Here is a 27,825-nt window from a genome sequence, read left to right on the forward strand (position 1 = left end):
TCCCCTCTCTTTCTCTCTTCCTCCTCTCTCTCTCCCCTCTCTTTCTCTCTTCCTCCTCTCTCTCTCCCCTCTCTTTCTCTCCCCTCTCTCTTCCTCCTCTCTCTCTTCCTCCTCTCTCTCTCTCCCCTCTCTTTCTCTCTCTCCTCTCTCTCCCCTCTTTTTCTCTCTCTCTCTCTCCCCTCTTTTTTTCTCTCTCCCCTCTTTTTTTCTCTCTCCCCTCTTTTTTTCTTTCTCCCCTCTCTTTCTCTTTCTCTCTCTCTCCCCTCTCTTTCCCTCTCTCCCCCCTCTCTTTCTCATCTCTCCTCTCCTCTCTCTCTCTCTCTCTCTCTCTCTCTCCCCTCTCTCTCGCTCTCGCTCGCTCTCCCCTCTCGCTCGCTCTCCCCTCTCGCTCGCTCCTCCCCCTCTCGCTCGCTCCCCCTCTCGCTCGCTCGCTCCCCCTCTCGCTCGCCCCTCTCGCTCGCCCCTCTCGCGCGCCACTCTCGCTCGCCCCTCTCGCTCGCCCCTCTCGCTCGCCACTCTCGCTCGCCCCTCTCGCTCGCCCCTCCCCCTCTCGCTCGCCGCTCGCCCCTCTCGCTCGCTCGCCCCTCTCTCTCCCCTCTCCTCGAGCTTACCACAGATCCTCTTCACTCACTTTGCTTCCTTATCAACCACAATGTTATAAGATCACAGGCACATCCTAATTCAGATCTTTACATTTGATATACTACTCGCCTCTTAACAATTAAATATTCCACTGGGTGAAGTAGTGTGCACCTTCATCAGCTCGTCCAAATTCCTGACATTTCAATAAATCTCATTTTGTGATTTTTAAGTAAACTTCAGCAGTGATTTATTTTTCCTTTCCACTGGTTTTTTTGAAAAGGGGAACAGTCTGTACCAGAGTCATAGAGTCATAGAGTTATACGGCACGGATAGAGGCCCTTCGGCCCATCGTGTCCGCTCCGGCCATCAAGCCCTGTCTAATCTAATCCCATATTCCAGCATTTGGTCCGTAGCCTTGTATGCTATGGGATTTCAAGTGCTCATCCAAATGCTTCTTGAATGTTGTGAGGGTTCCTGCCTCCACAACCCTTTCAGGCAGTGAGTTCCAGACTCCAACCACCCTCTGGGTGAAAAAGTTCTTTCTCAAATCCCCTCTAAACCTCCCGCCTTTTACCTTGAATCTATGTCCCCTTGTTATAGAACCCTCAACAAAGGGAAAAAGCTCCTTAGTATCCATCCTATCTGTGCCCCTCATAATTTTGTACACCTCAATCATGTCCCCCCTCAGCTGTGCACCTGTTAGTGGTCTACTCTTCCAAGGGAAGGTTCATTTCCATTATTTTCAGCGTTTTAGGTTTTTTTCCCAAATTACTTTTAATCGGAATGTACTGGTCAGCAAGCCACAAAAAGCAGCTCACTTGTTTAATGGACTAAATAAACGCTGATGTGTGATTTCAGTAAGTCACTGTCTCCAGTTTGATTCTCTATCTCGATTGATGTTAGCTTATCTCAGCCATAGCAGCAGTTGGTACACTACAATTAACCTTGCTGCCTGTGGGCTGGGGTTGGAGAGAGGGCATTGGCCAGGGTTCTTGCTCCTAGTGTCAGCCGTGGCTCAGTGGTAGCACTCTCGCCTCTGAGTCAGAAGGTTGTGGGGTCAAGCCCCATTCCAGAGCCTTGACCACAAAAAAATCTAGGCTGACACTCCCAGTGCAGTACTGAGGGAGTGCTGCACTGTCAGAGGTGCTGTCTTTCGGATGAGACATTAAACCGAGGCTCCATCTGCCCTCTCAGTAGATGTATAAGATCCTACGGCCACTATTCGAAGAAGAGCAGGGGAGTTCTCCCAGTGCCCTGGCAAATATTTATCACTCAACCAACATCACTAAAACAGATTATCTGGTCATTATCTCATTGCTGTTTGTGGGATCTTGCTGTGCACAAATTGGCTTCCGCGTTTCCTTCATTATAGCAGTGACTACACATTAAAAGTACATCATTGGCTGTAAAGCGCTTTGGGGAGTTCTAAGGTCATGAAAGGTGCTATAGAAATCCAAGTCTTTCTTTTGATTTACTATCAAGTGAATACAACTGGAATGTCTGTGTAGCTGTTTATAGAGTTCAAGTAAGGACAAATTCCGGCTAGGCTGTGACTCTCCATGGTCAAATAGTCACTGTCCACGAACACCGTTACCTGGGTGATGAACCATACCCCAGGGAGAGTGAGTGCCTTCAGGAGAGAAGAGAAGAAAACTAATTGTACCCCAGGGGGAGTCAGTGCCTTCAGGAGAAGAGAGAGAAAAACCAACTGTACCCCAGGGGGAGTCAGCACCTTTAGGAGAGGAGAGAGAGAAACCAACTGTATCCCAGGGGGAGTCAGTGCCTTCAGGAGAGGAGAGAGAGAAACCAACTGTATCCCAGGGGGAGTCAGTGCCTTCAGGAGAGGAGAGAGAGAAACCAACTGTATCCCAGGGGGAGTCAGCACCTTTAGGAGAGGAGAGAGAGAAACCAACTGTATCCCAGGGGGAGTCAGTGCCTTCAGGAGAGGAGAGAGAGAAACCAACTGTATCCCAGGGGGAGTCAGCACCTTTAGGAGAGGAGAGAGAGAAACCAACTGTATCCCAGGGGGAGTCAGTGCCTTCAGGAGAGGAGAGAGAGAAACCAACTGTATCCCAGGGGGAGTCAGTGCCTTCAGGAGAGGAGAGAGAGAAACCAACTGTATCCCAGGGGGAGTCAGTGCCTTCAGGAGAGGAGAGAGAGAAACCAACTGTATCCCAGGGGGAGTCAGTGCCTTCAGGAGAGGAGAGAGAGAAACCAACTGTATCCCAGGGGGAGTCAGCACCTTTAGGAGAGGAGAGAGAGAAACCAACTGCATCCCTGGGGGGGTCAGTGCCTTTAGGAGAGGAGAGAGAAAAACCAACTATCCCAGAGAATCAGAGAAAGCTGTCAAAACAAAGGGCTTCCTAGATTTAAAACTGCTTTATAAGCGTGCCTTCAGCTGCCTGGCTCTGGAGTTTGCTCTCTCAAACCTCTCCACCTCTCTACCCGCTCTCCTCCTTTAATACTACCTCTTTGACCAAGCTTTTGGTCACCTGCCCTAATGTCTCCTTATGTGGCTCGGTGTCAAATTTTATTTGATTATATTCCTGTGCAGCGCCTTGGGACGTTTTACTATGTTAAAGGCGCTATATAAATGCAAGATGTCGGTGGTATGCTTTTGGACATAGGATAAGTTTGGGAAACTCCCATGTGCTGAGTTTTTAATGTGTGTGCGGGATGAGTAACTGTGTTCCATTTGAACCATCACAAAAGCTGCCGTTGAAAGGCCTCATTTTCTGGACAGAATCTCCACCCTTGGAGCTGCACCCATTACTGCAGCAGGTCCGAGTCAGTCCCCAAATTACCATCCTTTTCATGTCCTTCCCTCACCTGGGACTCATTACCAAGAGCTCTTTGCCTGTGCCCTAGGCGTCCTTGCTGCACGGGGATGATCAGAGAGTTGTGAGCAGCCTCAAGCAGCTGGAGGGGCCGGGATGCTATTTTTTAAAAAAAAGGAGCTGATCTGACACTCTGGCTCCTTGATGTTAATCTTAGTGATGGGTGCAAAATGGCCAGTCAGGAGGAGCTGCAAATACTTGATGTATATCCGACACCAGCCTCCATATGTGCAAAGCTCCTGCAAATGGTTCCACTGTTCTTTTTTATTATTCTTTGAATAATTTGAACTGCTTCACAGATTCCCTGAGGATCACAAACACTGCATTAACCAACCTCATCCACCCCCACCCTTCCCTGGATCTGTAGAGGCACCAACCTAAATATATATTTGAAAAGGAAAAATTTGCAGGGCTATGGGGAAAGAACAGGGAAGTGGGACTAATTGGATAGCTCTTTCACGGAACCGGCACAGGCACAATGGGCTGAATGGCTGCCTTCTATGCTGTAAGATTCTATGAATTTCATTCACCAGTCATCCAGCTTTGTCGAATATCTGTTAAGTGCTTTTTAATTTCAGTGATGAGTAGACAAATACTTTGTTGCCTAAAGTCACCCTGGGTGGTACCTGACTCTTTGAAAAGACTATTTGATCGGTGTTGACTGTAATAGACTAGGGTGAACCAAGCTAAATGGGTTTAGCCAGCGAGTAAATGGAACGTACAGATCAAGGAGGTTCCAGGTTTAGTCTCTGTCCTTTGATCTCAGCTGGGCGGCAGCAGGGAGTGGTGTAGTTGGATTTAGTATTCCTGAGTTAGGAAGGGGTAATGTGCCCAGGGTACCCACTTCCAATTCAGTGACCCCTGGTAGAAAGTACCCAGTAACATAACCACTAAGTGGTTATGTTACTGGGCTAGTAATCCAGAGGCCTGGACTAAAATCCAGAGTCATGAGTTCAAATCCCGCCACGGCAGCTGGCGAATTTAAATTCAATTAATTAAATAAAAATCTGGAATTAAAATACTAGTATCAGTAATGATGGCTATGAAACTACCGGATTGTCGTAAAAACCCATCTGGTTCACTAATGTCCTTTAGGGAAGGAAACCTGCCGTCCTTACCCGGTCTGGCCTATATGTGACTCCAGACCCACAGCAATGTGGTTGATTCTTAATTGCCCTCTGAAATGGCCTAGCAAGCCACTCAGTTGTAAAATCTCGCTACGAAAAGTCATAATAAGAATAAAACGGACCACCCGGCATCAGACCACTAGGCACCGGACATGACAACGGCAAAACACCAAGCCCAGTCGACCCTGCAAGGTCCTCCTTACTAACATCTGGGGACTTGTGCCAAAATTGGGAGAGCTGTCCCACAGACTAGTCAAGCAACAGCCTGACATAGCCATACTTACAGAATCATATCTTTCAGCCAACGTCCCAGACTCTGCCATCACCATCCCTGGGTATGTCCTGTCCCACCGGCAGGACAGACCCACCAGAGGTGGCGGTTCAGTGATATACAGTCAGGAGGGAGTGGCCCTGGGAGTCCTCAACATTGACTCTGGACCCCATGAAATCTCATGGCATCAGGTCAAACATGGGCAAGGAAACCTCCTGCTGATTACCACCTACCGTCCTCCCTCAGCTGATGAATCAGTCCTCCTCCATGTTGAGCACCACTTGGAGGAAGCACTGAGGGTAGCAAGGGCACAAAATGTACTCTGGGTGGGGGACTTCAATGTCCATCACCAAGAGTGGCTCGGTAGCACCACTACTGACCGAGCTGGCCGAGTCCTGAAGGACATAGCTGCTAGACTGGGCCTGCGGCAGGTGGTGAGCGAACCAACACGAGGGAAAAACTTACTTGACCTCATCCTCACCAATCTACCTGTCGCAAATGCATCTGTCCATGACAGTATTGGTAGGAGTGACCACCGCACAGCCCTCGTGGAGATAAAGTCCCGTCTTCGCACTGAGGACACCATCCAACGTGTTGTGTGGCACTACCACCGTGCTAAATGGGATAGATTCAGAACGGATCTAGCAGCTCAAAACTGGGCATCCATGAGGCGCTGTGGGCCATCAGCAGCAGCAGAATTGTATTCCAGCACAATCTGTAACCTCATGGCCTGGCATATTCCTCACTCTACCATTACCAACAAGCCAGGGGATCAACCCTGGTTCAATGAGGAGTGTAGAAGAGCATGCCAGGAGCAGCACCAGGCGTACCTAAAAATGAGGTGCCAACCTGGTGAAGCTACAACTCAGGACTACATGCATGCTAAACAGCGGAAGCAACATGCTATAGACAGAGCTAAGCGATTTCACAACCAACGGATCAGATCAAAGCTCTGCAGTCCTGCCACATCCAGTCGTGAATGGTGGTGGACAATTAAACAACTAACGGGAGGAGGAGGCTCTGCAAACATCCCCATTCTCAATGATGGCGGAGTCCAGCACGTGAGTGCAAAAGACAAGGCTGAAGCGTTTGCAACCATCTTCAGCCAGAAGTGCCGAGTGGATAATCCATCTCAGCCTCCTCCCGATACCCCCACCATCACGGAAGCCAGTCTTCGGCCAATTCGATTCACTCCATGTGATATCAAGAAACGGCTGAGTGCACTGGCAACATCCCAGCTGTAGTGCTGAAGACTTGTGCTCCAGAACTAGCTGCGCCTCTAGCCAAGCTGTTCCAGTACAGCTACAACACTGGCATCTACCCGACAATGTGGAAAATTGCCCAGGTATGTCCTGTCCACAAAAAGCAGGACAAATCCAATCCGGCCAATTACCGCCCCATCAGTCTACTCTCAATCATCAGCAAAGTGATGGAAGGTGTCGTCGACAGTGCTATCAAGCGGCACTTACTCACCAATAACCTGCTCACCGATGCTCAGTTTGGGTTCCGCCAGGACCACTCAGCTCCAGACCTCATTACAGCCTTGGTCCAAACATGGACAAAAGAGCTGAATTCCAGAGGTGAGGTGAGAGTGACTGCCCTTGACATCAAGGCAGCATTTGACCGTGTGGCACCAAGGAGCCCTAGTAAAATTGAAGTCCATGGGAATCAGGGGGAAAACTCTCCAGTGGCTGGAGTCATACCTAGCACAAAGGAAGATGGTAGTGGTTGTTGGAGGCCAATCATCTCAGCCCCAGGGCATTGCTGCAGGAGTTCCTCAGGGCAGTGTCCTTGGCCCAACCATCTTCAGCTGCTTCATCAATGACCTTCCCTCCATCATAAGGTCAGAAATGGGGATGTTCGCTGATGACTGCACAGTGTTCAGTTCCATTCGCAACCCCTCAGATAATGAAGCAGTCCGAGCCCGCATGCAGCAAGACCTGGACAACATCCAGGCTTGGGCTCATAAGTGGCAAGTAACATTCGCGCCAGATAAGTGCCAGGCAATGACCATCTCCAACAAGAGAGAGTCTAACCACCTCCCCTTGACATTCAACGGCATTACCATCGCCGAACCCCCACCATCAACATCCTGGGGGTCACCATTGACCATAAACTGAACTGGACCAGCCATATAAATACTGTGGATACGAGAGCAGGTCAGAGGCTGGGTATTCTGCGGCGAGTGACTCACCTCCTGACTCCCCAAAGCCTTTCCACTATCTACAAGGCACAAGTCAGGAGTGTGATTGCCTGGATGAGTGCAGCTCCAACAACACTCAAGAAGCTCGACACCATCCAAGATAAAGCAGCCCGCTTGATTGGCACCCCATCCACCACCCTAAACACTCACTCCCTTCACCACCGGCGCACTGTGGCTGCAGTGTGCACCATCCACAGGATGCACTGCAGCAACTCGCCAAGGCTTCTTCGACAGCACCTCCCAAACCCGCGACCTCTACCACTTAGAAGGACAAGAGCAGCAGGCACATGGGAACAACACCACCTGCACGTTCCCCTCCAAGTCACACACCATCCCGACTTGGAAATATATCGCCGTTCCTTCATTGTCGCTGGGTCAAAATCCTGGAACTCCCTTCCTAACAGCACTGTGGGAGAACCGTCACCACACGGACTGCAGCGGTTCAAGAAGGCGGCTCACCACCACCTTCTCGAGGGCAATTAGGGATGGGCAATAAATGCTGGCCTTGCCAGCGACGCCCACATCCCGTGAACGAATAAAAAAAGTGATTGCATGTGGATGTTGGGTGAGGACAGGGTCACACAGTTGTAGCCTACTGACCTTTGCTATTTGGGCAAGAGGGCACCCTTGTAACTTTGCTTTATTCATTCTCTGGATGTAGTAAACAGTGAGGAGGACGTGGACAGACTGGTGAAATGGTGACATTTCTTACAATGATAACGCTGTTTCCTTTTGAGTAACTGAGCATGGCAGATGAAATTTAATGCAGAGAAGTGTAAAGTGATGAATTTTGGAAGGAAAAATGAGGAGAGGCAATATAAATTATATGGTACAATTTCAGAGCGGGTGCAGGTTTAGTGAGACCTGGGGGTTCATATACACAGGACTTTGAAGGTAACAGGTCAAGTTGATCAGGCTGTTACTTGAATAGGAGAAATTTGCAGGGCTATGGGCAAAGAACAGGGAGTGGGATTAATTGGAGAACTCTTTCAAAGAGCTGGCACAGGCACGATAGGCCGAATGGCCTCCTTCTGTGCTATATGATTCTATGTTGGCGTCGTTGGCAAGGCCGGTATTTATTAGGCACCCCTAGTTGCCCTGAGATGGTGCTGGTGGGCCTTTTTCTTGAACCGCTGCAATCCATGTGGTATTGTAGCAGTTTAATACAACTGAGTGGTGTGCTAGACTTTAGAATGCAGTTAAGAGTCAACCATATTGGTGTGGGACTGGAGTCACATATAAGCCAGACCAGGTAAGGACGGCATGTTTCCTTCTCTGAAGGACAGTAGTGAACCAGTTGTGATTTTACAATGATCCTACAACTTCATGGTCACTTTTACTGATACCAGCTTTTTATTTCCAATTTTTTTTTAACTGAATTTGAATTCTCAAACTGCCACGGTGGGATTTGAACTCAAAGTTGCTGGATTATTAGTCCAGACTGCTGGATTATTAGTCCAGACCTCTGGATTACTGGTCCAGTAACACAAACGCTACACTACCATACCCATCTTTGGCCCAGCAAAGAGCCCCCATGTCTCCTGGGTGGGAGGAGAGGAAACAAACTAGGAAGAGTCCACAGCAGCTGACATTAGGGCCCCGATATTAACGTGGTGGGGATGGTTTGCCGACAGGAAACCCGTAAGTAAGGGTTCCCCTCAGGTCCTACCGAATTTAATAGTAGGACCTGTTGTAAAATTTTTCATAAGGTTTCCTGCCCGACAGCCAGCTTGACTGACAGGCTGGCTGCCTATTGGGTGCGAAAGCAGCCAGGGAGCAGATGGAAGGTAAGTCGGAGTTTGGAGTTGTAGGGGGGGGTGCGCAGGGGAGCAATCGGGGTCTTCAGGATTTGGACGGAGGTGCTGATCGCGGTGAGGGGTGGGGGTCAGACATCATGGGGGGAGTTGGGGAGTGAGCAGTTGGACATGATTGGGATGAGTCAGATCACGAGCTGGGGGGGTGAGTCAGAGATTGCAAGGGTGAGGGGGAGACGGAGATCGGCAGGGGGATTAGAGAGGTTAACTTGCGGGAGCTGGGGGGAAGCATTCCTGCTTCTCCTGGCCCACAAGCAGTAATGTGAATGCACTTACCTCATGGATCCGTCTCTTCTCACCTCCTTTTACTGCTGGGTATCCCATGGCCCGGGGAACCCAGCCTCTATGGGTTAAAAATAAAAATTTTGGCAAAATAAAGGCACGCAACCTCCTTAAAAGATTTCACTGACCAACCCGCCTCCGTTAAGTGGGCACGTTGAGGCCAGGTTATGATCACGCTGCAAAATTCTATTATTTTAACTTCCCACCCGTTGTTAAGGGTTAAAATCCCCCTCCAGGTGTCAGCCATGGCTTAGTGGGTAGCACCCTCGCCTCTGAGTCAGAAGGTTGTGAGTTCAAGTCCCACTACAGAAACTTGAGCGCATAATCTAGGCTGACACTCCAGTGCAATACTGAGGGAGTGCTGCACTATCAGAGGTGCTGTCTTTCAGATGAGACATTAAACTGAGGCACTGTCTGCCCTCTCATGGATGTAAAAGATCCCACAGTACTATTCGAAGAAGAGCAGAGGAGTTCTCCCCTGTGTCCTGAGTCAATATTTGTCCCTCAACCAACATCTTATCTATTCATCGTCATATTGCTGTTTGGATCTTGCTCTGCGCAAATCGGCTGCCGTGTTTCCTAAATTATGACTTTGACTACACTTCAAAAAGTACTTCATTTTACTGTAAAGCGCTGTGGGATGTCCTGAGATTGTGAAAGGCGCTGTATAAATGCAAGTCTTTTTCTTTATTATGTGTTCCCCAAGTTTGATGAGATGAGTTGCATCTTCTCTCATGTGCTGAGGCTTCTTCTGAAAAGCCTGATTTCCTCCCCAGGTGAAGCAGAGCTCTCTGCGATCACACATCGGGGTAGTGCCCCAGGATACCGTTCTCTTCAATGACACCATTAGGAACAACATCCGGTACGGCAGAGTGACCGCCAGCGACGAGGAGGTGGAGGAGGCCTCTCGAGCAGCCGATATTCACGAGCGAATAATAACTTTTCCCGATGGTAAGAGGCTGTGTTTTGCCTTGGTTTATTCAGTGGGGAGATGGGGAGAGACACTTTGTACCAAATCACTGCTTCTAAAAGCCCTTGGTTGAAGGTAGCACGGTTTTTCAAACTGGTATCTCTGGAACCAGTGAGGGGGAGGTCCAGGAGGGCTTCTGACGGGGTCCCCGGAGGGCTTCTGACGGGGTCCCCGGAGGGCATCTCTGTGAGTCCTTAAGGTGATCAGATTTCTATACTTGTTGACTGCTAGCATGTTATTTCTGTTACTGCAAGCTGATAAATATTTCTTCTGATGATAGCGCAGTTTCCTTTTGGGTGACAGATACTGCCTTTCAGAAGTTATGACAGGAGGTCCCCGGATTGTGTCAATATTTGCAGAGCCACTCTGAACGTAGAAAGACCTTTCCTACACTGCTACCACAAAGTCCCTCCATTCTCATGAGTGGAATATAAAGAAGACTTTTCTGAATAGAGGAAAAGTACCCTTCCCCTCGAGGTTGTGCATGAGGGAGGGGATTGCTGATGCACAGCCTCTCCAGTTTCTCATGCCTCCCCTCTCACACTTCTCAAAAAACAACAACTACACTTGTCACTGCAGCCCAGATTATTTTTGTGGGGCCCAGAGGAGCACTTACCTTTTTTGGGGCCTTTTCTGCTCTATCACCAGTACTACCCTAAAATGGCCAATCAACATAGGACTCTGATTTATATATTAAAAGAGGCCAACCACCTGAAACGGGAGAGTGCATTGGCCGCCCGGCAGTAGGACCCTGCACCAATAGCAGTGGCCAGAGTGTCGGCGTTAACGGGGAAGTAAGTCTACCGACCCCATTTAAGGGCCATTAACACCGATGTTGGCGAATTGAAATCGGCCCCATTGACTCTACCAGTCTGGGTGAGATGAGTACACACCGGGAATCAAACCTGGGACATTGGTCTCTGTGCAGCTCAGTTACAATGCTATCTTTACCAATAATATGCCATTCTTCACTTTCAACAGCTGCATCTACTGAACCAGTCAGAAATGCTGACCAAAATGCTGTCTGAGGACTCGCACCAAGTCCCGTTTCACCCATTGCCCCTGTGCTCGCTGTCCTACATTGGCCCCCTGTCTGGGAACGCCTCCATTTTAAAATTCTAATCCTCCTGTTCAAATCCCTCCATGGCCTTGGCCCTCCCTATCTCTAACCTCTTTGACCAAGCATTTGGTCACCTGTCCTAATGTCGTCTCATTTGGCTCAGTGTAAATTTTTGTCTGATTACTCTCCTTGGGATGTTTTACTACATTAAAGATGGTATGTAAATGCAAGTTGTTCTCGCTGCTAAATGAGCAGATTGTGTGGGTTTCCTGGAGCCCATTCGAATGAGGAATGCATTGGATGCAAGGTGCAGATTGCCATGTGGCAGAGGGGCGATTCCCATCTCCAGCTGTTTGTAACACGACATGTTCTTCAGGTTATGATACGCAAGTGGGTGAAAGAGGACTGAAGCTCAGTGGAGGAGAGAAACAAAGAGTGGCAATTGCCAGAACTATCCTGAAGGCACCTCAGATCATTCTTCTGGATGAGGTACGTAAGAAGGAAAACCACCGGAAGTGTATAAAGTCTGAGGGATGTAAACTGCAGTCATTATCTGGAATGCTCAAACCAGCTCTTGGTACCACATTGCAGTAGAAATAATAGAGCTTGTTATTTAAACTCCCAGATACATGACTGTGAGCGGTTAATGAATCTGGGCTTAAGATGTCACTAAGGATAAAGACTGTTTTACACGAATAGATCGACTAAGCTTGGTGGAGGAGTGCCACTATTGGCAAGAGATTAAGTCACAACTTCCCTTTCTGGCTCCCATGCTAGTTGACATTGTACATGGTTCACTCTCCTCAGGTTCTGTCCTCCTTGCTTTCAAAACCATCGCCATCATCCCCATCCTCAAAAGATCCCACCCTCAACCCCTCTGTTTTTTCAAACTACCTATCTCCCACCTCCCTTTCCTCTTCGAAGTTCTTGAACATGTTGTTGCCTCCCGACTCCGTGCCCAACTTTCCTGCAACTGCATGTTTGAAACCTCCAATCAGGTTTCCGCCCCATTACAGCACTGAAACGGCCCTAATCAGAGACACAAATGACATCCTCTGTGACTGTGAGCATGGTGCATTATCCTTCCTTGCCCTCTTCGATCAGTCTGCAGCCTTAACATGTCGACCACACCATCCTCCTCCAACACTTTTCCACCGTTGTCCAGCTCAGTGGGTTTGCCTCACTTGGTTCCACTCTTACCTGTCCGATCATAGCCAGAGCACCATCAGTAATGGCTTCTCTTCTATGATTCCCGCCCCCGCACCATTACCTCTGGATCTGCCCTTGGCCACCTCCTCTTCCACATCTACATACTGCACCTCGGCGGCATTGTTCACAACATGGGGACGACTTCCACATGTACGCTGACAACATCCAGATCTACCTCTCCACCGCCTCTCCCAACCCCTCCACTGCCCCTGTGTTGTCACACTGCTTGTCCAATATCCAGTCCCAGATGAGCCATAATTTCCTCTTCGGCCCTGCCACATACTCTGTACCCTTGCCACTGATTTCATCCCCCTCCCTATTGTATCGGGCTGAACCACACTATTCACAGTCTCACTTTCATATTCAACCCTGAGCTGAGCTTCCGAACCCATATACTCTCCATCACGTCGCCTGACTCTATCCCTGCCTCAGCCATCTGCTGCTGAAACCCTCATCCATACCTTCATCACCTCCAGACTCGGCTATTCCAATGCTCTCCTGGCCGAAATCCCATTTTCCACCCTCCATAAATTTTAGCTCATCCAAAACTCTGCTTCCGTATTCGAATCTACACTAACTGCTGCTCACTCGCCACGTCCCATCCTTGCTGAGCTACCTACGTTGGCCTCCGGATCCAAGGGCCTCAGATTTAAAATTTGTGTCCTGGTGTTTAGATCCATCCGTGGCCATGCACCTCCCTATCTCCGTAACCTTCTCCAGCCCTACAACCCACCACCCACACCCCCCTCCGCCGAACCCTCCATTTCTCTAACGCTGGCCTCTTGTGTATCCCCGTTCCCTTCGCCCCACCATTGGCGGGTGTGCCTTCAGCCAATCTAAGACTTAAGCTCTGGAATTCCCTCCCTAAACCTCTCTGCATCTCTACCGCTCCTCCTTTAATGCCCTCTTTAAAATCCACCTCTTTGACCAAGCTTTTGGTCACCCTTCCTAATATATCCTCTTTGTCTAAGCATCCATTTTTTTTTGGTCAAAATTTGCAGATGACACAAAACTTGAAAGTGTAGTGAACTGTGAGGAGGATAGTGATAGACTTCAAGAGGAAATAGACAGGCTGGTGGAATGAGCGGACACGTGGCAGATGAAATTTAATGCAGAAAAGTGCAAAATGATACATTTTGGTAGGAAGAACGAGGAGAGGCAATATAAACTAAAGGGTACAACTCTAAAAGGGGTGCAAAAGCAGAGATCTGGGGGTATATATGTACAAATCGTTGAAGGTGGCAGGGCAGGTTGAGAAAGCGGTTACAAAAACATACAGGATCCTGGACTTTATAAATAGAGGCATAGAGTACAAAAGTATGGAAGTTATGATGAACCTTTATAAAACACTGATTCAGCCACAACTGGAGTATTGTGTCCAGTTCTGGGCACCACACTTTAGGAAAGATGTGAAGGCCTTGGAGGGGGTGCAAAAGAGATTTACCAGAATGATTCCAGGGATGAGGGACTTCAGTTATGTGGATAGACTGGAGAAGCTGGGGTTGTTCTCCTTAGAGCAGAGAAGGTTGCGAGGAGATTTGATAGAGGTATTCAAAATCATGAAGGGTCTAGACAGAGTAGATAGAGAGAAACTGTTCCCATTGGCGGAAGGGTCAAGAACCAGAGGACATGGATTTAAGATGATTGGCAAAAGAACCAAAGGTGACATGAGGAAAAACTTTTTTACACAGCGAGTGGTTAAGATCTGGAATGCACTGCCTGAGGGGGTGGTGGAGGCAGATTCAATCATAGCCTTCAAAAGGGAACTGGATAAGTACTTGAAAGTAAAACATTTGCAGGGCTACAGGGATGGTGGGGGAGTGGGACTAGCTGGATTGCTCTTGCAGAGAGCTGGCACGGACTTAACAGGCCGAATGGTCTCCTTCTGTGCTGTAATCATTCTATGATTCTATGACTACACCTCTGAAGCACATTGGGACGTTTTTCTACGTTAAAGTCACGATATAAACGCAAGTTGTTGTTTAGCAGCTGAAAGGAAGGTGCCAGAGAAGTTCATTGGGTTGCTCATAGAATCATAGAAAGTTACGGCACAGAAGGAGGCCATTTGGCCCATTGTGTCCGCGCCGGCCGTAAATGAGCCACCCAGCCTAATCCCATTTTCCAGCACTTAGTCCGTAGCCTTGTAGGTTACGGCACTTCAGGTGCACATCCAGGTACTTTTTAAATGAGCTGAGGGTTTCTGCCTCTACCACCCTTTCAGGCAGCGAGTTCCAGACCCCACCACCCTCTGGGTGAAAAAAATTTTCCTCAGCTCCCCTCTAATCCTTCTACCAATCAATTTAAATCTATGCCCCCTGGTTATTGACCTCTCTGCTAAGGGAAATAGGTCCTCCCTATCCACTCTAGGCCCCTCATAATTTTATACACCTCAATTAAATCACCCCTCAGCCTCCTCTGTTCCAAAGAGAACAATCCCAGCCTATCCAATCTTTCCTCATAGCAAAAATTCTCCAGTACTGGCAACATCCTTGTAAATCTCCTCTGTAACGTCTCTAGTGCAATTATATCCTTCCTGTAATGTGGTGACCAGAACTGTACACTATACTCAAGCTGTGGCCTAACCAGTGTTTTGTACAGTCCCAGCATAACCTCCCTGCTCTTATATTTTATGCCTCAGCTAATAAAGGAAAGTATTCCATATGCCTTCTTAACCACCTTATCTACCTGTCCTGTTACCTTCAGGGATCTGTGGACATGCACTCCAAGGTCCCTCACTTCCTCTACACCTTTCAGTATCCTCCCATTTATTGTGTATTCCCTTGCCTTGTTTGCCCTCCCCAAATGCATTACCTCACACCTCTCCAGTTTGAATTCCATTTGCCAATTTTCTGCCCACCTGACCAGTCCGTTGATATCTTCCTGCACTCTACTGCTTTCCTCCTCACTATCAACCACTCGGCCAATTTTTGTATCATCTGCAAACGTCTTAATCATTTAAGTCCATATCATTAATATATGTCACAAATATCAAGGGACCTAGTACTGAGCCCTGCGGAACCCCACTGGAAACAGCCTTCCAGTCACAAAAACACCCACCATCTATTACCCTTTGCTTCCTGCCATTGAGCCAGTTTTGGATCCAACTTGCCACTTTCCCTTGGATCCCATGAGCTTGTACTTTTCTGACCAGTCTGCCATGTAGGACCTTGTCAAAAGCCTTGCTAAAATCCGTGTAGACTACATCAAATGCAGTATCCTCATCGACCCTCCTTGTTACCTCCTCAAAAAATTACTGAGGAATGTAGAATGCCACATAGGCCAATTGTGGGCCATCTGACCAATTAGGGTGAAGTCCATATTAGCACAAGTTGTAAGTTCTCCTCAGGATGAACTGTGTGGCCTATTCTTGTTCTATGCTTTGTTTTCAAACACATAACCTGAGTCAGTTGCATACGCTAACCCTAAAGACACACGGACAACAATTTGTATCTACATAGCGCTTTTAACGTAGTAAAACGTCCCAAGGTGCTTCACAGGAGTGTAATCAGCCAAAAATTGACAGAGTCAAAGAAGGAGATATTAGGACAGGTGACCAAAAGCTTGGTCAAAGAGGTAGATTTTAAACAGTGCCTTAAAGGAGGAGAGAGAGGCGGAGATTGCACAATGGATGAGCTCAATGGGTTTGTGATCTTTGTAATTGACCTACATGTGTAGGGTTAGGGTTAGCTCCCCGTCTGTGCATGCTAAGATGTCATATAGTGTGTGTAGAGCTACTGATTTCAATTATTTAGGGAAAATATCTATGCTTGAAGGACCTAGATGGTCTCCAGACCAAAAGAACAAGATTGTATAAAATATCTGGCAAAATGTTCGAACAGACAGATGTAGGTTGGGAATAGTTGCTGCCTTGGCTCAGTTGAACCTATTTGTCAGTTGGACGTCAGCTACCTTGCCTGTGAATTTTTCCGCTGTCCTGTTTTAATGTTATAAGTGATTGCCTTTCTTGTATTTGAACAGGCCACATCTGCTTTAGACACGCAAACTGAAAGGAACATTCAGGCCTCCCTGGCCAAAGTGTGTACCAACAGGACCACGATCGTTGTAGCTCACAGGTAATACTGTAGGAAAGATTGATTCGGGATTTATAGTCAAACTCCAATGTTATTCGAGTTGCCTCAGTTAGGGGGAAACCCGCGACCTCTACCACCTAGAAGGACAAGAGCAGCAGGCGCATGGGAACAACACCACCTGCACGTTCCCCTCCAAGTCACACACCATCCCGACTTGGAAATATATCGCCATTCCTTCATTGTCGCTGGGTCAAAATCCTGGAACTCCCTTCCTAACAGCACTGTGGGAGAACCGTCACCACACGGACTGCAGCGGTTCAAGAAGGCGGCTCACCACCACCTTCTCGAGGGCAATTAGGGATGGGCAATAAATGCCGGCCTTGCCAACGACGCCCACATCCCGTGAACGAATAAAAAAAAATCAATTTCTTTAGTTTTCCAAAGTGAACTGCAGTCCTGCTCAGAGATACCAATTACTGCTGTTGGAAATGCTAAATTAGTGCTTCTATCAAGACTATTTTAATATCCCCATCAGTTTTGAATGTATAGCTCAATGGGTAAGTGATAGGCCAAGAGGGTCAATAAATGAAGAAGGACTATAGGTGGAGCTGTCAAAGGTAAGAAGGGGAAACTGTTGGTTGGACTTGCAAAAAATGTAACAAAATAGTCTGAAGAATTGAAAGAATCTAGACTTTCTTTGGCCCATCAGAGGGCATGGAGGAGATCGAGGTGGTGGTGATTCAACCACTGAGCTGTGAGAGAACTGGAAGTTGTGAGCACTGAGGGTGTACAAAAAAGTCGATGAGAGTTGGATCATGAGTGGAGAGGGTCAATGATCTGTAGAAGGGAACGGAATGGGAAGGACTGTAGAGACTTCCCCGCTCAGCCCCGGATTAAAATGCAGCCAGGGTCCCATTGACATCATTTGTTTCATTGCGTTGTGAGATTTTCATTTTTTGGTGCACATGTGTTAACAGGACAAATTGAGAATTTTAACTGTAACGCTGCCACAATAGAACTAACACCAAGTGAAAGAAGGTAAAGGTCAGGACTGGCATTTTAGCCTAAGATTTTGGTGGGAAATCCAAGTAAAATTCTTGGGTGCTTCTGACAGTCCAAGCATTGGCCTTGTGACTGTTGAGCCTACTGAGAAATTCAGTTCTATTTGGATCTCGGCTTCAAACTGAAAGAAGGTTCATACTGTAAAAACAAACTGTTCTTGAAAATGCAATGATTGTGTTTGTTTGTTCTTGGGATGTGGGGAAAAAAAAATTTATTGTCCATCCTTAATTTCCAGAGAAGCTGGTGGTGGGCCCCATTCTACGTAGCAATTGTTTGTACAAACAACTTGCTAGTCCACTTCATAGAATTACACAGAAACAGGCCATTCAGCCCCACTGGTCTATACCAGTGTTTATGCTCCACATAACTGGTCTGTACCTGTGTTTATGCTCCGTATGAGCCTCCTCCCTCCCTACTCCATCTAACCCTATCAGCATATCCTTCTATTCCCTTCTCCCTCATGTGTTTATCTAGCTTCCCCTTAAATGCACCTATGCTAGTCGCCTCAACTACTCCTTGTGGTAGCGAGTTCTACATTCTAACCACTCTCTGGGTAAAGAAGTTTCTCCTGAATTCCCTATTGGATTTATTAGTGACTATCTTATATTTATGGCCCCTAGTTCTGGTCTCCCCCACAAGTCGAAACATCTTCTCTACGTCTACCCTATCGAACCCTTTCATAATCTTAAAGACCTCTATCAGGTCACCCCTCAATATTCTCTTTTCTAGAGAAAAGAGCCCCAGCTTGCTCAATCTTTCCTGATAGGTATAATCCCTCAGTTCTGGTCTCATCTTAATAAATCTTTTTTGCACCTTCTACAGTGCTTCTATATCCTTTTTATAATATAGAGACCAGAACTGTTCACATTACTCCAAGTACGGTCTAACCAAAGTTTTATGCAAATTTAACATAACTTCTCTGCTTTTAAGTTCTATCTCTCTAGAAATGAACCCCAATACTTGGTTTGCTTTTTTATGGCCTTATTAAACTGCGTCCTATTTTTAGTTATTTGTGTATCCCCAGATCCCTCTGCTCCTCTTACCCCATTTAGACTCTTACTATCCAAACAGTATGTGGCCCCCTTATTCTTCCTACCAAAATGTAATACCTCACACTTATCTATATTGAAATTCATTTGCCAATTACACGCCCATTCTGCAAGTTTATTAATGTCTTCCCGTATTTTGTCACAGTCCTCCTCGGTATTAACTATACCCCCCAATTTGGTGTCGTCTGCAAATTTTGAAATTGTACTTCCGATTCCCGAGTCCAAATCATTTATGTAAACAGTGAATAACAGTGGTCCCAGCACCGATCCTTGTGGAACACCACTTCCCACCTTTTGCCAGTCTGAGTAACTACCTTTAACCCCTACTCTCTGTTTTCTGTTTTATAGCCAGCTTGCTATCCATTCTGCTACTTGTCCCCTGACTCCACATGCTCTGACCTTAGTCATGAGTCTAATATGCGGTACCTTGTCAAAGACCTTTTGAAAATCCAAATATATTACATCTACCGCATTACTCCTTGTGTAACCTTTCCGTTAATTCTTCAAAGAATTCAATAAGATTGGTCAAGCATTTGAAATCCGTGCTGACTATTCTTTATTATATTTTCAGTTTCTAGATGTTTTTCTGTTACATCTTTGAGTAAGAATTCCTTTATCTTTCCAACCACCAACGTTAAGCTAATTGGTTTATAGTTTCCTGGACTGATTCTATCTCCACTTTTAAATTTGGAATCAATGGGGGAACTGGAGGAAATAATCCATAGTGAGGAACCAGATGTAGTAGGAATAAATGAAACATGGCTACATAAAGGACAGGACTGGCATCTAAATATTGCAGGCTATAACATAATCAGAAAGGATAGGGAAGGAAGAAGTGGGGTGGAGCAGCCATACTAATTAGAGATAATATAATGGCAGTAGAGAAAAGGAACATAACTAACAGAAGGGTAGAAACAGAATCCCTATGGATTGAAATAAAAGACAAGAAGGGATTGATCACGTTAATAGAGGTATACTACAGACCACCTAATAGTGGAAAGGAGGTGGAGGAAGAAATATGTAAGCAAATATATGAAATGAGTAAAGGACTTAGAATAATAATCGGGAGATTTTAACTACCCCCAAATAAACTGGCAAGAGGAGGTAGGTAAAGGGGTACAGGGAATGGAGTTTTTACAATGTGCAGGATTCATTCCTTATCCAGAATGTAAAAAGCCCAAGAAGAGAAGGAGCACTGCTGGATCTAATAATGGGAAATGTACCAGAACAGATAAGAGAAGTAAGCGTAGGGAAACATCTAGGCAATAGTGACTACAACATAGTACGGTTTAAGATAAAGATTGAGAATGACGTAAGTAAGACAAAGACCAAAGTAATAAATTGGAAAAAAGCTGATTTTCAGGGGATGAGAATGGAACTAGGAATAATAAACTAGAAAAATTTACTGATAGAGAAAGATAGAACAGCAGTGGGAAACATTTAAAACCGGGGATCAATAGAGTCCAGGAGAAATATATCCCACTAAAAAGCAAGAACAAACTAGCCAGTAATGAAACACCATGGATGAATAAAGAAATAAAGTCAAAATTGAAACTAAAGAAAAAGGCATTCACTAAGTACATAAACAATAAAGGAGAGGATGACAGAAGAGAATACGAAAAGGTTAGGAAAGAAATTTTAAAAAAACAATTAGGAAGGCAAAGAGAAACTATGAAATTATATTATCATGGAATATAACAAGAAATAGTGAAGTATTCTGCACACACATAAATAACAAAAGAAAAATCAGGATAGGGATAGGGCCACTAAGGGATACACACGACAAACTCACAGGTAATGACAGCAAAATGGCAGAAATATTAAAATTATTACTTTGCCTCAGTATTTACCAGGGAGACCAACAAGGTGGGCAGGACATGAGGAGAAGAGATCAAAAAAGATATAAAGACATTTAAGATAGAAAGTGGGGGGGAATAATTGATAAACTAATCAAACTTAGAGAGGATAAAACCCCTGGTCCGGATGGATTGCAAGCCTGAATATTAAAAGAAGTTAGGGAAGAGATAGCAGAGGCACTATTACATATATATAAAAATTCATTAGAAAAGGGAATAGTGCCAGAGGACTGGCCGACAGCTAATGTTATTCCCATTCACACTTCACACAACATTAAGAGTAAACCATATAATGTGGACTAATCAGTGTGGGCCACACCGGGTAGGGGTGGCAGATTCCTTTCCTTGAAGGGCATTAATGAAGCAGTTGGGTTTTCACAACAATCCAACAGCTTTCTTGGTCATTTTTGTGATGCCAGCACATAAATTATTGAATTAATTTTCAGAACTTGCCATGGTAGGGTTTGAACACATGATCTCTGGGTTGCTAGATCAGTGCCATAACCTCTGCACTACCATACCCAGAAGATTAGAGTTAGATGAAGAGTGGCAAAGATGCCTGGGAGAACAACCGCCCTTTGTGAGTGGGGGAATGAAAGGTACCTTGCATATGAATGTAATACAGCCACCGCCTGTGTCAGTTCAACTTAGGAACAAGAAGAATGATTAAGACCTGAAATGACCGTTGCAGTCCGTCTGGCCAGTCCCAGTGTCCAGGAAATCTCAGGTTCCATGATGGAGCACAACTGGGCTGCGGGTTGACCCTGTAACACCTATCCAATATCAGTGAGCCCGTGCCCCATCTGTTAAACCCAGATGGGATTATTTGTCTCAGTCTGCCTCAATCGTACCACGCCCCATATTGATACAATCAACATTGCTGGGACTGATGAAAGGTGCTGACTGTTTTATGCCATAATTGACCGTGTGGGAAGCAGATGTTTCCAACATCAGTTTATTGCAGACGTCTCCCTGACTGAACCGTACTCAAGAAATGCAACCTGCTGCAGTATCTTAAAAATGCCACAAAGAAATTGTGTTAAGACGAAGTGTCGTGGTGAAGCACCTCTCCAGGTAGTCAATAATGCATTTGGAAAGGTGTATGCAATGTCTGTTTGATTACGGACTACTATGTATAACCATCAGCCGTGGCTCAGTGGGTAGCATGCTCGTCTCTGAGTCACTACGGTCGTGGGTTCGAGCCCCACTCCAGGGATTTGAGCACATAATCTAGGCGGACACTCCAGTGCAGTACTGCGGGAGTGCTGCACTGTTGGAGTTGCCGTCTTTCAGATGGGACGTAAAACCTTTCAGGTTGAGGTAAAAGTTACTATTTCGAAGAAGAGCAGAGGAGTTCTCCCTGGTATTCTGGGCCAATATTTATCCCTCAACCAACATCACTAAAACAGGTTATCTGGTCATGTATCTCATTGCTGTTTGTGGGATCTTGCTGTGTACAAATTGATTGCCGCGTTTCCCACGTTACAACAGTGACTACACTTCAAAAATTGACCAGGACCAATTTGGGCCGGCTGCCTTGCCGGCAGTAGCCCTCAGGTAGGTGGTGGGAGGGGGCGATCGCAGGCAGGGAGGAGCACTCCTGCTCCTCCTGGCTCCACATAAAGGTAAAATATAGATAAAAACGTACCTTTTCATTGGCGGCTGCTGGTTAAGCCGCAGCAATTGCTGGAAAAGCTGAGCCCAATGCATGCTCCACCTAATTTTGCAGAGGGGTCCTTAAACAGGTCATTAGACTCTGCATTAGCATATGCAAGGGGCCTAACACTTATTTAAGGCGGCCGCCTGGGATGCCTGAATATGGTCCGAGGCCAAGTTAGTGTATTTCACGGTTCTTTGGAGCATGGGAAATTGATCATCTTTGACCCCGTTTTACGCCCAAAAGATGGGGTCCAATTTCTAGGCCAGTGTCTCAGCTGATGATAGCAATATCCTATTTGAATGTGGAGCTTGAACTTCTTTTGAAGAATGGGGGGGATCACCAGACTTAAATTCCGCTCCTTGACAGATTTCCAGCAAAGATATGGCGACGAATGTTGCAATTTGGGAAGGATCTGAGATCTGCTGGGTTTCTGCTGCTCTAAATTTCCCCCAGGAGCAGTGGCAGCTTCTTGTGCCCAGCCGAGTTACTCTGCTCTCGAAATTTGTGGGTATTTCCAAGGGTGTTTCCTTGACTGCCCTGGGAGTTCTGCCCAAAGTGCCTCCAATAGGCTCAGCAGGACCTACACCTGCTGAGAGCAACAGTAGGTCCTGTTCTGGGCCTTAAATGGGACCCACAGTAGAGAAGACAAACAGCAACAGACCCTAGAAGGGATCAGTTGTCGTTGGAAGAGGAGCCACAGACCCCTTTAGGGGTGAAAACAATTAATTTGACCTATTTTCCAGCTCAATCTGCACCTTGGGATCCCCCTCTCGGAGCTGCAAGGTGCCACTTTGAGTTTCCGGTGGCAGAGCGGGTTGGGCCACTTTATGGGCACGAGGCATCCACCCCAAATATTTAAATGATCCGATCCCTGGGATTTGGGACCTGGTTGTGGAAGACCAAAACAGCGAGTGGAAGTCTCTCTCTGCCGCACTTCTGCCGAGGTTTCAGGCTCATATCTGCACTAGGTAATTTTTGAGACAGCAAGAGAAAGAACTTACTTTTATATAGCGTCTTTCAAATCCTCAAGATGTCTCAATGCACTTTACAACCAATGAAGTGCTTTTGAAGTGTAGTCACTGTTGTATTGTAGGAAACATAGCAGCCAGTTAGTGCACATCAAGATCTTTTTTAGTGATGTTGACTAGGGGATAAATATTGGCCAGGATACTGGAGAGAACTCCCCTGATCTTTTTTGAAATAGTGCCATGGGATTTTTAACATCCACCTGAGAGGGCAGAGGGGGCCTCGGTTTAACGTCTCATCCGAAAGACAGCACCTCTGACAATGCAGTGCTCCCTCAGTGCTGCACTGGGAGTGTCATGGAATCATAGAAAGGTTACAGCACGGAAGGAGGCCATTCGGCCCATCGAATCTGCACCAGCTCTATGCAAGAGCAATCCAGCTAGTCCCATTCCCCCGCCCTATCCCCGTAGCCCTGCAAATTATTCCCTTTTAAATACTTATCCAGTTCCCTTTTGAAGACCATGATTGAATCTGCCTCCACCACCCCCTTGGGCAGTGCGTTCCAGATCATAACCACTCGCTGTGTAAAAAAGTTTTCCTCATGTCACCTTTGGTTCTTTTGCCAATCACCTTAAATCTATGTCCTCTAGTTCTTGACCCTTCCGCCAATGGGAACCGTTTCTATCTACTCTGTCTAGTCCCATCATGATTTTGAATACCTCTATCAAATCTCTTCACAACTGTCTCTGTTCCATAAGTACATAAGCAATAGAAGCAGGAATAGGCCATACGGCCCCTCGAGCCTGCTCCGCCATTCAATCAGATCATGACTGATCTTCGACCTCAACTCCACTTTCCCGCCCAATCCCCATATCCCTTGATTCCCTAGAGTCCAAAAGTCTATCGATCTCAGCCTTGAATATACTCAACGACTGAGTATCCACAGCCCTCTGGGGTAGAGAATTCCAAAGATCCACAACCCTCTAGTGTAGAAATTCCTCCTCATATCAGTCTTAAATGGCCGACCCCTTATCCTGAGACTATGCCCCCTAGTTCTAGACTCTCCAGCCAGGAGAAACAATCTCTCAGCATCTACTCTGTCAAGCCCCCTCAGAATCTTATATGTTTCAATGAGATCACCTCGCATTCTTTTAAACTCCAGAGAGTATAGGCCCATTCTACACATCCTCTCTTCGTAGGACAGCCCTCTCATCCCAGGAATTAATCTAATGAACCTTCTTTGCACCGCCTCTAAGGCAAGTATATCCTTTCTGAGATAAGGAAACCACAACTGTATGGAGTTCTCCAGGTGAGATCTCACCAAAGCACTGTAAAACTGTAGCAAAACTCCCTTCCTCTTGTACTCCAACCCCCTTGTAATAAAGGCCAACATGCCATTTGCCTTCCTAATTGCTTGCCGTACCTGCATATTAACTTTTTGTGTTTCTTGTACGAGGACACCCAAGTCTCTCCGAACACCAACATTTAATAGTTTCTCACCATTTAAAAAAATATTCTATTTTTCAGTGCTTCCTACCAAAATCAGTAACCTCACATTTCCCCACATTATACTCCATCTGCCACCTTCTTGTCCACTCACTGAACCTGTCTATATCCCTTTGTAGACTCTTTGTGTCCTCCTCACAGCTTGCTTTCCCACCTAGCTTTGTATCGTCAGCAAACTTGGAAACATTACACTCGGTCCCTTCATCTAAGTCATTAATATAGATTGTAAATAGCTGAGGCCCAAGCACTGATCCTACCGGCACCCCACTAGTTACAGTCTGCCAACCTGAGAATGACCTGTTTATCCCTACTCTCTCTTTTCTGTCTGTTAACCAATCCTCTATCCATGCTAATATGTTACCCCCAACCCCATGAGCCCTTACCTTGTGTAATAACCTCTTATGTGGCACCTTATCGAATGCCTTTTGAAAATCCAAATACACTATATCCACTGGTTCCCCTTTATCTACCCTGCTAGTTACATCCTCAAAATTTGTCAAGCACGATTTCCCTTTCATAAAACCATGTTGACTCTGCCCAATCATATTATGATTTTCTAATTGCGCTGTTACCTCTTCCTTAATAATGGATTCCAACATTTTCCCGACGACCGATGTCAGGCTAACTGGCCTGTAGTTCCCTGTTTTCTTTCTCCCTCCTTCCTTGCATAGCGAGGTAACATTTGCTACCTTCCAATACACTGGGACCGTTCCAGAATCTAAAGAATTTTGGAAGATCATAACCAATGCATCCATTATCTCTACAGCCACCTCTTTTAGAACCCTCGGATGTAGGCCACCAGGTCCAGGGGATTTGTCGGCTTTTAGTCCTGTTAGTTTGTCCAGTACTTTTTCTCCAATGATATTAATTGTTTTAAGTTCCTCACTCTCATTTACCCCTTGGTTCCCCACTATTTTTTGTATGCTTTTTGTGTCTTCTAAACTGTGAAGACGGATACAAAATATTTATTTAAAGCATCTGCCATTTCCTGATTCCCCATTATAATTTCTCCTGTCTCAGCCTCTAAGGGACCAACGTTTACTTTTGCTACTCTTTTTCTTTTTACATATTTGTAGAAGCTCTTACAATCCGTTTCTATATTTCTTGCTAGTTTACTTTCATATTCTACTTCCTCCCTTTATATCAATTTTTTGGTCGTCCTTTGCTGGTTTCTAAAACTCTCCCAATCCCCAGGCTTATTACTCTTCTTGGTAACATTGTAGGCCTCTTCTAATCTAATATTATCCTTAACTTCTTTAGTTAGCTACAGGTGGATCACTTTTCCCATGGAGTTTTTATTTCTCAATGGAATGTATACTTGTTGAGAATATTGAAATATTTCTTCAAATGTTTGCCATTGGTTTTCATCTGTCATACTCTTCAATTTAATTTCCCAATCTACCCTTTGACAACTCGACCCTCAAACTGTGTAACTGGCTTTATTTAAGTTAAAGATACTAGTTTCTGACTTAAGTATGTCACTCTCGAACTCAATGTGAAATTCTGTCATATTATGATCGCTGTTCCCCAGAGGTTCTTTTACTGTGAGATTAGTAATTAACCCTGCCTCATTACACAATGCAAGGTCTAAAATAGCCTGTTCCTTGGTTGGTTCCATGACATATTGTTCTAGGAAACCATTTCGAATACATTCCATGAAGTTGTCCTCGAACCTACCTGTTCCAAGGAGAATAATCCCAGCTTCTCCAGTCTATCCACGTAACTAAAGCCCCTCATCCCTGGAATCATTCCAGTAAATCTCTGCTGCACCCTCTCTAATGCCTTCACATCTTTCCTAAATTACTGTGGCCAGAACTGGACACAATACTCCAGTTGTGGCCGAACTAGTGTTTTATAAAGGTTCATCATGACTTCCATACTTTTGTACTTTATGCCTCTATTTATAAAGCCCAGATTCCCGTATGCTTTTTTAACGGCTTTCTCAACCTGCCCTGCCACCTTCAACGATTTGTGCACATATACCCCCAGATCTCTCTGTTCCTGTGCTCCTTTTAGAGTTGTGCCCTCTAGTTTATATTGCCTCTCCTCGTTCTTCCCACCGAAATGTATCACTTCGCATTTTTCTGCATTAAATTTCATTTGCCACGTGTCTGCCCATGCCACCAGCCTGTCTATATCCTCTTGAAGTCTATCACTATCCTCCTCACTGTTTACTACCCTTCCAAGTTTTGTGTCATCTGCAAATTTTGAAATTGTGCCCTATACACCCAAATCCAAGTCATTAATATAAATCAAGAAAAGCAGTGGTCTCAGCACTGATCCTGGGGAACACTACTGTACACCTCCCTCCAGTCCAAAAAACAATCGTTCATCACTACTCTCTGTTTCCTGTCACTCAGCCAATTCTGTATCCATGTCGCTACTGTCCCCTTTATTCCATGGGCCACAATCTTGATGAGAAGCCTACCATGCGGCACTTTATCAAACGCCTTTTGAAAGTCCATACACACCACATCAGCCGCATTGCCCTCATCTACCCTCTGTTACCTCATCAACAAACTCAATCAAGTTAGTTAGACACGATTTGCCTTTAACAAATCCATGCTGGCTTTCCCTAATCAATCCACACTCGTCCAAGTGACTGTTAATTCTGTCCCGGATTATCATTTCTAAAAGTTTCCCCATCACTAAGGTTAAACTGACTGGCCTGTAGTTGCTGGGTTTATCCTTGCACCCTTTTTTGAACAAGGGTGTAACATTTGCAATTCTCCAGTCCTCTGGCACCACCCCCGTATCTTCGGAAGGTTATGGTCAGTACCTCTGCAATTTCCACCCTTACTTCCCTCAACAACCTAAGATGCATCCCATCTGGACCGGGTGACTTGTCTACTTTAAGTACAGCCAGCCTTTCTAGTACCTCTTTATCAATTTTTTTTGTTAGATTATATGCTCAAGTTTCTGGATTGGGGCTTGAACCCACAATCTTCTGACTCAGAGGCAAGAGTGCTACCCACTGAGCCACAGCTGACGCCTAGTTTAATTTTATTCTGTTATGTGCGAGCAGAGGCCCACAGGTACCTGTTATAACGTGGCACAGGGCCGTGCAATGAAGTCAGCTATGGATAAACAGTTTTTAAAAATGTTGCTAACTAGATGTTAGCAGACGTGGTTCATTATCTTCTCTTTTAAATTGTCCTGCAGGTAATCTCCTGTGTGCATCTGCACCCTAAGCTGTACGGCTTTGTACTGTAAGGGGATGGAGACAGGGCTCTGTACAGTTAGAGAGTTCCGTATTCCCCTGTGAGCAGGGCTTTTACTCAGCATGTAGTGTGAGCATAGATGCACTTTGCAGTCCTCCGAGGGTTAACGCTGTTTTGTT

General features: G+C 46.0%; 1 protein-coding gene across 3 annotated transcripts in view; it reads left to right on the forward strand.

Moving 5' to 3' along the window:
- The window catches only part of abcb6a (ATP binding cassette subfamily B member 6 (LAN blood group) a), a 183,288-nt gene that overhangs the window by 119,683 nt on the left and 35,780 nt on the right, over positions 1 to 27,825 (forward strand). For 2 of the 3 annotated variants that reach the window (XM_067986965.1, XM_067986966.1), the window contains exons 16-18: positions 9,893 to 10,067; positions 11,523 to 11,635; positions 16,334 to 16,428. In XM_067986965.1, the coding sequence (XP_067843066.1) occupies positions 9,893 to 10,067; positions 11,523 to 11,635; positions 16,334 to 16,428 (383 nt within the window). Of the gene's footprint in view, positions 1 to 9,892; positions 10,068 to 11,522; positions 11,636 to 16,333; positions 16,433 to 27,825 lie in introns of those variants that run through there. The other variant, XM_067986967.1, reaches the window with a different exon arrangement.

Source organism: Heptranchias perlo, chromosome 7 (assembly GCF_035084215.1).
Source record: "Heptranchias perlo isolate sHepPer1 chromosome 7, sHepPer1.hap1, whole genome shotgun sequence".
Lineage (NCBI taxonomy): Eukaryota > Metazoa > Chordata > Chondrichthyes > Hexanchiformes > Hexanchidae > Heptranchias > Heptranchias perlo.